Raw genomic sequence first — 12,722 nt, 5'->3', positions numbered from 1 at the left:
ACGAGGCCCCGGGCACGGCTAGGGAAGGAGCTGAGCGAGCCTGCGGCTGGTCGAGGGTCACCCTCGCACTCCCCCACGCAGGGCGGGGTGATTCCGAGACCCAGCGGCTGCTGGCGCGGAGCCCTCCCTGTGCCAGCAAAGCCCCTCGCTTGCGAGACATGAAATGCATTAGCTTGGGGTCTCCCCGGAGCGCCGTGAAACTGGGGACCCCTCCCAGGAGTGCTCTGCAGCGGGGTGAGACTGGGGGTCCCTCCCGGTGAATGCATTGAACTGGGGTGCTCTGCAATGCCGTGAGCCTGGGGATCCCTCCCCATGAAGAAAATATGGGAGCAGAGTCCCCCTACACTGCCATGAAAATACCTCTCCATACAGAGGAGTTCATTCTGAAAAGCCACAAACTTGGGGTTCCCTCCGCAGGAGGATGTTTGATTGGGGTCCTCCCTGCAAAGCCACAAACTGCTTACCTCCCTCTCCCCCTCACACAGGCCTTGGAATTGGTTGAGTCTCATCCTGTGATGGCATCAGTTTGTCAGAACCATAAAATTGGAGGGTTGATAGGGGTGCCCCTAACAGACTTCACTGGAAGTACTCCTTTTTCTGGTGCTCTGACCCGCTTTGTGTGTCCCTTTAATGGATGCCTTACATGTTGCTTAATGAAGGAATTGTTAGGAGGCAGTCCCAAGGCCCCACCCCTTGGATGAAATAGCACCCTGCGTAATTGCACGTTATTACTGGGCAATCTCTCCTGCTGTGCCCAGGTTTGCTGGATCAATAACCTACCCCCAGGACTTCTCCCCCTCAAGGGAAATTCTCCAGCACTGTGGAGCTGAACTATTCTGAAACCCTACATCTAGGGCTATCCAGGATTCTGATCCCTTGAGAGCTTCCCCCAACCTCCCATTCTTGCTCTCCCCCCTGGACACTCCCACTCTGCTCAGGTCTCTCCCTGGATGATGGTTAAAACTGCCTGACCCAACTTTGGGCTCCCACAGGCAGGATCTACAAGAATTGGTCCAGAACCACCAGTCAATAATTGTCTTCATGCAACCAACAGGTAACAAGGTCCTGTAACCACTGGACCATCTTCTTCACCAACCTGTGTTCTCCACCTCATGTGTGCTACTGGTCTGTCTCCCCCACCTGGGAAGGACTAACAACCACCACACCCAACACTCTGCTGGCCTCCAACTGAGCTTTATAGGGAGCTCCTCTCCATTCTGCACAGTGTCTGATGATTGACCAGGTTGGTCCCAGGCCTCCTGACAGCCTTAAAGGGGCAAACCAGCCTGTTCACACAAGTGTCTGTATCGGTCCCTCTCATTTAATACATTTTTCTACTGTCTGTCACTATCTTAATATTACCCTTGTATACAGGATATGTGCTGCTGCCTCTCACAGGGCAGAAGCAGGGTGTATGACAGTGCACAAACTTTGGTTCTACATCAAAAATAGAAAACTATTCCAACCTGCATGTTTGGAAGTATTCCAACTAATCCCAAACTGCATGGTTATGATGGCTACTGCTTTGTCTCTAAATCTGAGCTTCTTTCCCTCTTTCCCCATCTCTTTTTCCATTCATAGGAACGCAAGAATCACCATACTGGATCAGATATGTGGTCCATCCAGTCCAATATCCTGCTGAGGGAGTGGCCAGCACTAGATTCTTCAGAAGAAAGTGCAAGAAATCCTGCAGTAGGCAGATGAGGGATAATTTGCTCCCTAAAAATTCTCCTCTTAGCCCCTAATAGTCAGAGGTTGGTTTAAATCCCAAGTCATGAGATTTTATATGCCTTCCAAAACTTTTTTTTTTTAGCATTTACTATTATAACTCTGAATATTCTTGTTATAAGTGTCCAATCTCTTTTTGAATCTTGCTTCTTGGCTTCAAGGGCATCCTGTGACAATGAGTTCTGCAGTCTAATTTATGGTTTATGAGAAAAAGTATTTCCTTTTATCAGCTTTGAATTTTCTGCCTTTCAATTTCATTGGTTGTTCCCTTGTTCTTGTTTTATGAGATGGGGCAACAGACATTCTGAATCCAATTTCTCTATACCACTTGTTATTTTGTATATTTTTCATTCCTCTCTCCCTTTCTGCTGATGCTTGCAAACAGCTCATCTTTGGGATTATGACATCCTTTCAGGTGAGATTATGATGTAGAGGTAAATGAGTCAACCACCAGCCTCTTGGTTTTTCCTCCCATTGCTTTCTCTGCTGCTGCTGCTCTTTGAACATTGACTTGTGGGATTATGACATCCACCCCAGTAAATTTAAGACATCAGATGCAAGTGAGTTAATCACCTCCTCTTCCTATTATTCCCTATTTTCCTTTATTCAGTAACATTCTGCAATCCTAGGATTTTAAATGCATATATACATATGGTTCAAATGACACGTACCTTGACCATATTTGTCAGAAACTATAGAAGTAATAAATGTCATGTAAAATGGTGATATCATTTGTAAAACTCTGCTATTATTGAATTATTATTTAATATAGTAGTGGTCAGAGGCTTGAGCTGAGATCTGGGGGCCATTGTGCTAGGGGCAGTATAATCATAAAACTATATCCAACATGGTGCCTGTTGCACAAAACCCATAGGACAACTCTCTGGTCCTGATTCAGCAACACATTTAAACACATCCTTAGCCTAAATGTGGATAATCCTGTTCCTATTCACCAAAGCACATAGGCACATGCTTTAAATTCAGTGTTTTGCTGCCTTTGAGCCTATAAAGGTGTGATGCTGCTTAAGTTCATCAACTCCCACTGAAATCAAGATCATGCCCCAGTTGAGCAAAAATTCCAAAGCAATACTAGAATATGAAAATCGGGACACTTTAATGATAGAAAAGATCTAATTTACAGGAGGTATCACTGTTTGGTGCTCCAGTAAACTGGAAACTTTGAAAAAAACACTGAATTTTGGGAGAAGAAATCCAAATTGATCTGTACTGAAAACATTTTAAGAATATGAGCACATCTCCTCTGCTGGTATAAACTTTTATAGCTCAATGGAGCTATGCTGATTTACACCAAATGAGGATCTGCCACATAAAACTTACTTCAAAAAAGGTCTTGAATTTATTTCAGAACACACTGAATGCATCCGATGAAGTGAGCTGTAGCTCACGAAAGCTTATGCTCGAATAAATTTGTTAGTCTCTAAGGTGCCACAAGTACTCTTTTTCTTTTTGCGAATACAGACTAATATGGCTGCTATTCTGAAACCTATGTAAGAACTGTTTATTCAATTTAAAATCACTTGACAATATAGGGCCAAATTCTGCTCTTGGTTACACTGGTATAAATTGCAGTAACTGCTTTAGCTTCAATGGTATTACTCCAAATTTACACTGGTGTAGCTGAGAACAAAATTTGGTCCATATAATTTTATACCTAGGACTTTCTGGCGCATTGGGCTAAATTCAGTCATGGTGTAAGCAGATGCATCTTTGTTGACTTCAGTAGCATGTCATCCATTGAATTTGGCCCTTTGTGCCTTTACCAATACAGTAAGGGCCAAAAAATGCCTTTATTTTCATTCTTTCAAGTTTTGGATGTCAGTGAGTAACATCAGCTTCAGTGCTATGGGTGCATCTGAAGTCAGAATCTGTCCCTAAATATTGAACTATTTCATCCTTTGATTGTTATTTATTTAAGTGGGTTAAAGTTGGAGTGTTACTGATTCCTTATTGTTTTCTTTTTAGTGTTTAAAATAAGTAGCACAGATGGTTGAGTTTCAGCAGAGCCCTGATGCCATCACAATGAATGTTCATTTCTCAAGAGCAGATACCACAATTCTTGAGAATGACAGTTTGCAGATTTCACAGGAAACACAAGTGACTAAAGAACTAGAGGAGGACACTCTACCTGTGTACGTCACAGATCGGATATTTTTTATTGATTTAGCCAATAAGCAACAGACAACTATTCCTTTACATATCTTTGAACTGGAAGATCTGGAAGAATTGCACTTGGAAAAAAACTCAATTGAAAACATCCCAGGTGACATCCATTGTCTTAAGAAGATGAAAGTTCTCTATCTGAATAAGAACTACATACACAACATATGTGAAGAACTTGGGGAGCTGAAATATCTTCAGAGCTTAGATTTAAGTAGCAATCCACTCTCTTACAGTTCGCTGCATATAATCAGCAAACTGCAGGCTCTCCGTCAGCTCAGGCTCTATGATGTAAACTTGGATGAGTTCCCAGTGGAGATCTGTAAATGCCTCCATCATGTTGAGCTGCTTGGACTCTCTGGCAATAATCTAAGGTATCTGCCTAAAGAAGTAGTGAATCTGAGACAACTTAAAGAGATCTACCTGCAAAAAAACAGATTTGAAAGCTTTCCGCTGGAGCTTTGTCATCTTCTTAACCTGGAAATACTAGATCTGGAACAAAATCTAGTGAGTTTTGTCCCTGAAGAGATTGTCTCTTTAAAAAACTTAGTGAAACTATTTTTAGCTTCCAATAACTTGTTATCAGTTCCTGATACATTGCATCACTGCTGGAGACTGACTGTGCTTGATTTGTCTAATAACCTCCTGCGTAGGCTCCCTCCTAGCTTCAAGCAGCTCACAGAAATGAACGAGCTTGGTCTGTCTGGTAACAACTTGGAAAAGTTTCCACATCAGATTTGCCACTGGATGTCCCTTTGCCTCATTTATTTGAAAAACACTGGCTTGCAAATGTTACCTTCTTCCTTTACCAGATTAACCTGTATCAAGATATTAGATCTTAGTGAAAATTTCTTTGATGAATTCCCTAAAGAGATTTGTGCTATGGAAAATCTGGAAATATTGTCACTGGATGACAATCAAATACGTGAGGTATTGATTTCTTTATTTTTGGCGTGGGATTCTAGATACACTTCAAATTCACTAGGCTAATATGCGTCTCAAATGTAATAGTATGAGTATTAACTCTACAACATAGGAAGATAATCATATGTACGGTCTTTTGGGGCAGGATCCATCTTTTTGTTCTGTGTTTGTACAGCACCTGGCACAATGGAGTCTTGGCCCATCACTGGTGTTCATAGATGCTAAAATAAAAATAATAATAATAATAATTAATACAAGCCTGACTCCAAGGACGTGAGACTCAAGAATATGTAAGCTTCTAAGGTATGCAAACCCCAGCAATCCTTATGCCAGGCAGCACAGCCACATAGAGATGCCGCTAATTGGGGAAGCAGGAAACAAAGGACTCTGTTCCTGGCTCTGCCATTGTCCAGCTGTGTGATCCTGGGCAGGTCACTTCACCTCTTTACCTCAGTCTCTCAATCTCTAAAACAGAGATGATGATGATGATGCTTACTTTCTTTTGCAAAGTGCTCTGAGATCTTTGGCTGGAAAGCGTCACTATAACTGTTGAATATTATTTTACAGGGAAGAGGTCTACCCAGTGCAGAAGCCAAAATGTTTCCAACCTCCCATACAGCGAGACTTCCTACTGTAATTTCTCTTCTCTCTTCCCAACTTAGAGACATGCCTTTTGCTGGGGTGGTCTCATCCATGTTAGTCACTGGATGAGGGCAGCTGTAGAAGCAATATAATTTACCTTCCCTTTTTCATTTCTCCTTCATTGCAATTCAGAGCTGGTTTATCATGATTCAGTCTACCCTCTACCACACAATGGAGTTAGGTATCAGTAACCTGCCAGTTCCCATTGTCCCTACTAGCCCCATTCAATGAGTGTCAATACCAAAGCTGTCCTGCAACTTAATTTTTAATCTATTCAGATATCTACAGCTCTCTCTTCTTTAACACATGTTTACAGGATGGCATTGAGCTATCTAAGGTATTCTAATTATTCATTGTTTTCCTTTAACATTAACAGGAGTTTTGAAACTATATCCCAAGGCATCAAGAATCCTTTCACCTCTAAGTACTCGATGGCCCCAATCCTGTAATAAGGTCCTTGCAGGTACTGGGGTGCAAAGTATGAGCTTCATAAAGGATGGGAGCCTAGATTGCCCAAGAATGATATGATATGGAAGAATTGTACTTCGGTGCTTTACTTGAAGAATATTTTCTTTGATGCTTGTGCAGTGTTCATTATAAGGTGGGGTGGCCAAATTTACTGACCCTGGGAGCCGACGATAATCTTCATAAGTTTGAGAAGGCCTGCCAGGGGTTGGGGCTTCTACCCTGCAGCAGGGTGGTGGGGGTCTCGAGGCTTCTGCCCTGCAGGAGGTGCCTGCCAAGACTTGGGGCTTCTGCCCCAGAGAGACGTCTGCCAAGGCTCGGGGCTTCTGCTCTGCTCCTGTTGAAGCTCTGACGGGTGCTTCCTGTGGGGCTGATGCCCCAAGACCTCCCTTCCCCCTGGGTAGATGCTCCTAACCTCACCACTGCACTGTGGGGCTGAAACCCTGAGCTCCCCACACCCAGTGGAAAATGTGAGGGATGACATGGTGAGTTCCACCAGCTGCACTTTAACTATAAAAGAACCACGTGCGGCTCGCAAGACGCGGTTTGGCCACCCCTGTTATAAGGCATTATGTACAAGCTGTTTGTGATATGAGACACTGTTATACGCTACCCAAAGGCAGCAAGGTGCTAGAATAACCCATTCTTAAAGCCATTGGAGCGGATGAGGGACGGTAGCTTAATTAAAATTGCAGTTAATAAAACTACTGATAGTGGTTATGTTCAGAACGTTTCTTTCTTAATGCTGATGTGCATCACAGCCTCACTACCCCTGTAACCAACTGCCACTGACAAGCAGATATTCAGCCAGGAAAAAAGGAACCAAAACCAAACCACTAAAAAGTGACATGGTAACCTGCTTTGAATAGTAGAGATTAGATGCTAAAAGGGCCTGGTTCCATTTATTCCTATCTTTTTCTGAAGTAACGGTCTGATAATTGCACTTGCCTAGTATCAATAAATGTGACATACTATTTGAAACAGAGCAGGAGGCAAGTTTAAAATGGATGTACAAGTTGTTAATGCTTTTAGATCCGTTATCTTATTCTAGCCTAGGGGACAATTATACAGCTGAAATCTTTTAATACATGAACAACAATAATGGGTGTCTTGCTCTTAGGGCATCAAACACATTTCCCTTTTGTGAGATAATGGAATTCTCCCCATCTTCTGCCAGGAGATCATGATTTGTGTTTCAGAGTAGCAGCCGTGTTAGTCTGTATTCGCAAAAAGAAAAGGAGTACTTGTGGCACCTTAGAGCCTAACAAATTTATTAGAGCATAAGCTTTATTGAGCTACAGTTCACTTCATCGGATGCATTTGTGATTTGTGTTATTTTTTTTCCCTTGAAGGCTAAATTTGCAGAAGTGGTAATATATGCAAATGACCCAATTTAACATTTTAATTTATGTAAATTATCTTATAATGCACAGATACCGTCAGAGGAACTGGGAAGCATGGGAACTGTTCTTACATTTCATTCTCCAGGTAGCCACTTCTGGAAGGAACATATATGCTAAGAAATAGCCTAATTCAGATAAAGTTTACATGGAGACACCTTTCAGTAAGGGAATATAGCAGGGAAATGTTGCAAAAATTTCAGCCATATTATGGCAATATAATAGAATGTGGCCAGCATGATATTCTTCATTGATCTGTAGTAATGTAACAGAGTATTTCCCAGAACTGCAGACGACAAATAACAAAACATAGCTATTTAACGGAGATAAACGTATTTTTTTTAAATGTATGTTTTGGAACATGCCTAGATACCTCCAGAGGTGACGGGACTCTCTAACTTAAAATGCCTTGGTCTGACTGGAAACAGATTCAGTGTCTTTCCAGAGGAAGTATTTCTCCTTCAGTCATTAGAGAAATTATATCTGGGACAAGATAAAGGGATCAAATTCATGACTCTTCCAAGCGACATCAGCAAACTGCAGGTAAGAAAAAGAGGAGGGAGAGGAGCTCAATAATAACTCTGCTTGGTACCACAAAGAAGCACAGAAGAAGTAAGCTGTTTGAAGAGAATGAATCTCAATCTCGCAGGCCTTCCACAAGTGCACCTTCCATGGACTTCAGTGGGATTTGGTGTACAGGGCCTGGCAACAGCAGGTGCTGAGCACACTAAAGTCCCATTTAATTCAATGAGACACAGCATCTTGCAGAATTGGGCCCATTGAGGTCTGGCAGGATTGGGTAAAACATTTGTAACAAACTGGTCTTGTTAAAGTTGATGGACCCAAGACTTAGGTATCTCTATCTATCTATATTATATATAACCTATTTCACATAAAGAAAAGGAGTACTTGTGGCACCTTAGAGACTAACAAATTTATTAGAGCATAAGCTTTCATGAGCTACAGCTCACTTCATCGGATGCATTTGGTGGAAAAAACCTTTTCCACCAAATGCATCCGATGAAGTGAGCTGTAGCTCATGAAAGCTTATGCTCTAATAAATTTGTTAGTCTCTAAGGTGCCACAAGTACTCCTTTTCTTTTTGCGAATACAGACTAACACGGCTGCTACACTGAAACCTATTTCACATAGATTCTCTATTATTTCCATCTCCTTATGTGGAATAGGTTATGTATGTTTATCTTTCTGATCCCATAAAATGTGTTGGGCCTCTACACCAGGGCAGTGGCATTGTTAAACCCATGTTTTACTGGGAGTTCAATCACCCCCAAGGCCTACGCTATAAGCCACTTTCCAATTGCTGGTGAAATTCATGTTTTCCCTTCTCTTTGCCTGCCTACAGAGCAGCCGCTATTCCTTTCAAGAGGTTGCTAGCATGCAGGAGTGACAGAAGGACCACATAGTGCATGTACATGAGTATGAACCAAGGCAAAGGAAATAAATTCTCAAGCCTTGATAGGTCATGCGGCACTTTAAAGGGACGCTCAGACTCAGAGAACACTGCTGGATAAATTTATCCAGTTACATCACACTAATTACCATAGTATCTGAGCACCTAACAATGCTATCACCCCAGTCGTATGTTTTGCGTTTGCCGATGTTCCGTTGTGCATTGTTCAATGATCTCCCTAAGGAAACAAATCCTTTTTTAAATAAAAAATCATGCACATTTTTTTCCAGAATCTGAAAGAACTGTACCTAGAGAACAATTGTCTGGAGTACCTGCCACCTTCCATAGGCTTGCTGAGCAACCTAGAAATAGTTGACTGTCAAAACAACCTCCTTAAAGAAATCCCAGACACCATATGTCAAGTACAAGGTGAAAAATCATCCTATGCATTTGTGTCTGTAAGGGCACAGGTTTAAGCAGGGATTTCAGAGTTCAGAAATCTTCCTCTTCTCACCCAGGCACCTTTCGTGGTCCAAACGAGAGACTAGGCTGAGTAATCTGTATTATTAAAAATTCTTATTGTCTGATGATTGTTGAAGACTTTCCCCTATTTAATAGATTTAGATGCAATATACACCGTGGGAAAGTTAATGATCTGCAGATTAAAGTGGCATTGGTTTTTCAAATTGGTCAATTGATGACAAAGTAGAACAATTAACAATTCTGGCAGCTTTCTTACCAAGAAAGCATTTTGCTGCTTCACAAAACTCCCCTGAGTATGAGGCACAGATGCAGTGTGTAGGTGGTGGTTATGTAACCCACACCCACTCAATGTGGCCTTCTCTCCTCCTCTAATGATGGTTGGGCCACAAATAGAGGTCAATAAGCCTGATTTCAGCCTTGGCTAACAGACAGACGTCTTTTAAGCTTAGAGGATCATACTTTAAGATCCCCAGCTCCCAAGTCTAGTTCTCATTGCCAGCGACCCACCTCAGGGTGTGCCATATCATTTAGAAAATGAACCTTTCTGTTGAGTGCTTCACTCTAGTTCTTATTTTTGGGGAAAAACAATTTTGTATTCTTGCAATTATCATGAGCTTAAGCCTAAAAACTCATAACTCAGGGCTGTGGAAGTAGAAAGGCACAACTTAAGAAATAGCCTAATTTAGATAAAGTTTACATGGAGACACCTTTCAGTAAGGGAATATAGCAGGGAAATGTTGCAAAAATTTCAGCCATATGATGGCAATATAATAGAATGTGGCCAGCATGATATTCTTCATTGATCTGTATTAATGTGACACCCTTCTTGTTGATATTTTTGTAGAAAATATATATTTGATCACACCATTAGAACAAACATATTGGTGTTATTGAAGTCCTGTGAAAAGTCTCTCCATGTTTGGGAACTAGGCCCTTTATACTATAGAATGAAATAATATATGATGTACTGGGAAATATTTATATACACAGAGTAAATATTTCACACCCCAGCAATACATTGTTTTATTGTAAACACACCCAGGGAAACACTACGGATTATTATTAGTCTGTGCATTGCAGTTTTGTGATTTTATTTGTTTAGGTTTGCAAAGATTGCTTGTTCAGAACAATCAGTTGTTCCAACTCCCAGAAAATTTGGACAATCTTCAGAAGTTGCAGCTTGTCTTGCTGGATGGGAACCCTATGACAGACCCCACAGTTGAGGTGTGCAGCCAGGGGAACTTGGCTATCTGGGAGTATTTACGGGAAAAGAGGCATCAAAAGGCCAAGGCTACAAAGGTACAAGGCATAAGAGATCTACTATACTGCACAAACTTCATTATTAATAATCCAGTGTTTGACACAACATTCTACAGGGCATGCTATGCAAGGCCCTGAAGTATCTTAAAAATTCTGTGTCAGCTATGATGGGGCAGTAAAGCAGCAGACACTCCATTGCACATAATGAGGTATCCATCTCATTGCCAAATGGGGAATGTAGGCTTGGCAGGGGAATGGCCACTGGGTCCATGCACAATGCAGATCCATTAAGTCAAATCCCTGCTTGGGGAAGAAGCTATAAACTGCATCCGCTAATTCCAAGACTGTAGAGCCTGGGGGCACAGAGATTCAGCCCGGAACAGCCCTAGATCAGTGATATTCAGACTGAGGCTGAGGAGCTGCAAGTGGCTCTTTAGTGCGTCTCCTGCAGCTCTTTGTAGCACATATTAAAACACTGATAATTAACAACCAATCAGGATGCTTTTACTATGTTATTAGCCAATTGTAGAATACTTGGTCAATCGTTTTGCTGTGAGATTCTAATTATGTAATATAAACGAGAGAGAGAAAAAGAAACAATGAATTACTGTGGCTCTTTTGGGTAATGGTGATTGCTAATTTGGCTCCTGAATCACTGTGGTTTGAGTATCACTGCCCTAGATGGTTATTAGAAGCTCAATCTACAGCACCAGTGGGCAGTAAAGTTCTTCTGCTCAAAAGATGGGGATGAGGAACAAAGGGCAGGTCCTTCCTTCCCTGAATCTCCTGTACTTCAAATTCTTCCCTACCCACAGTTATTGTCTCTTATTTCTAACACATTGCTACCCAACATCTGGAAGGAAACAACTTCCCTTTTATTGGGCCCAATTAGCTAGGTCCAAATTGGCTGTAGGTACATGAGCTAACGTAACAGCCAAATAGGGACATCTGAAGTTGGGAAGATGACTTCTCTTCACTTGAAGTCCTTGCCTGGACCAAAGAGTTGAGAGAACAACAATGAGAGTGTTCCCTCCCTTAGAGAAATTTTAGTTTAATTTTAAAATAGCACATGGAAATAATCAGAAAAATATAATTTAGTTGGTTGGCAGGTCCTCTTAATTTAAATTAATTTAGTCTAATCAGGACTTTAACCCCAGTTTACTACAGCAGACCCCAATGCATTCAGCTTTTTGTATCAATACTAGCTGACGTAGTGCTCAATTCAATTGCTTGAAGTCACCCTCTTCTCCTCTAGGTAACAATATTGTTCCATCCTCTCTTTCAGATCCAGGCTTGGTGGCGTGGACAGATGGTGCAGAAGGGGCTTGGAATTTTTGCTGAGCTTCAAAAACTGTTAAAGAAAGGAAAGAAAGATAAGAAAGGAAAAGAAAAAGGGAAAGAAAAGCCTGGCAAAGGTGCAAAGGGCAAAAAGTAATAATTCCATATGATTTGTACATCAAACTGTGTATAGCTCTTGCACATTGGGAGGGCAGATATAGGGAGAGGCAAGAAAGTAAGGGATAGTCAATACTAAAATGTCCAGAATACTGAACATTAGAATTAAAAAAATAACGTAGGTGTTTTATGGCCAGTTTTGTGCATGTGTCAAAATTACTCCAGTTAAATGAGGTTAGATGGTAAAATAATGTACATGATTGCAAAGCACAAGGGTAATTGATTAACTGGAAGTAAATAGTATCTGTGGAGCTCTGTGCTGACTAAAATCTTCAAAATTCATGCCTTCTGTAATGAGAATGAACTTACAGTGGTTTAGTGTTTTCATAACATCCCTACTGGGTCAGGCCAATGGTCCATCTAGCCTTGCATCCTGTCTTCTGACAGTGACCAGTGCCAGGTTCTTCAGAGGTAATGAACAGAACAGGCAATCACAATCTATTCCCAGTTTCTGGCAAACAGAGGCTAAGGACACCCAGGGCATGGGGTTGCATCCCTGCCCATGCTGGCTAATAGCTATTGATGGACCTATCCTCCAGGAACTTATCTAGTTGGTTGTTTTTTTTTTAAACCCTATTATAGTTTTGGCCTTCACAGCATCCCCTGGCAAAGGGTTCCACAGGTTGACTATGCATTGTGTGAAATAGGACTTCCTTTTGTTTTAAATCTGCTATTAATTTTATTGGGTGACCCCTGATGCAGCTGTACTACTGTAGAGTTTTAAATGTACATATGCCATTAGACAGCACTTTACCTACCACCGAGGTGCAGCTACC

At 41.5% G+C, this 12,722-nt stretch overlaps 1 protein-coding gene across 2 annotated transcripts; it reads left to right on the top strand.

Annotated features, from left to right (window-relative positions):
• The first annotated feature begins 9 nt into the window (after positions 1-9).
• Positions 10-12,336, top strand: LRRIQ4 (leucine rich repeats and IQ motif containing 4). 2 transcript variants are annotated; one of them, XM_043492324.1, is made up of 6 exons: positions 10-1,692; positions 3,712-4,836; positions 7,707-7,880; positions 9,039-9,177; positions 10,334-10,530; positions 11,777-12,336. In XM_043492324.1, the coding sequence occupies exons 2-6, from the start codon at positions 3,733-3,735 to the stop codon at positions 11,924-11,926; spliced, it is 1,764 nt and encodes a 587-aa protein (XP_043348259.1). In that variant the 5' UTR covers positions 10-1,692; positions 3,712-3,732; the 3' UTR covers positions 11,927-12,336. The 2 variants fall into 2 exon arrangements, with proteins under 2 accessions (XP_043348259.1, XP_038273377.1); XM_038417449.2 differs by having other exon boundaries at positions 10-2,143.
• The last annotated feature ends 386 nt before the right edge of the window (positions 12,337-12,722 follow it).

The sequence above is a fragment of the Dermochelys coriacea genome, chromosome 9 (assembly GCF_009764565.3).
Source record: "Dermochelys coriacea isolate rDerCor1 chromosome 9, rDerCor1.pri.v4, whole genome shotgun sequence".
NCBI classification, from domain to species: Eukaryota; Metazoa; Chordata; order Testudines; family Dermochelyidae; genus Dermochelys; species Dermochelys coriacea.
The sequence above is the reverse complement of the archived record's forward strand: the minus strand, read 5'-3'. Positions and strand labels throughout refer to the sequence as shown.

What these genes read in the sequence shown, in the direction of transcription:
- LRRIQ4 (XM_043492324.1), top strand. Translation starts at nt 3,733, where the DNA reads ATGGTTGAGTTTCAGCAGAGCCCTGATGCCATCACAATGAATGTTCAT. An exon ending in ATGACAATCAAATACGTGAG is followed by an intron (nt 4,837 to 7,706) that starts GTATTGATTTCT and finishes GAACATGCCTAG; the next exon opens with ATACCTCCAGAGGTGACGGG. An exon ending in AAAAGGCCAAGGCTACAAAG is followed by an intron (nt 10,531 to 11,776) that starts GTACAAGGCATA and finishes CCTCTCTTTCAG; the next exon opens with ATCCAGGCTTGGTGGCGTGG.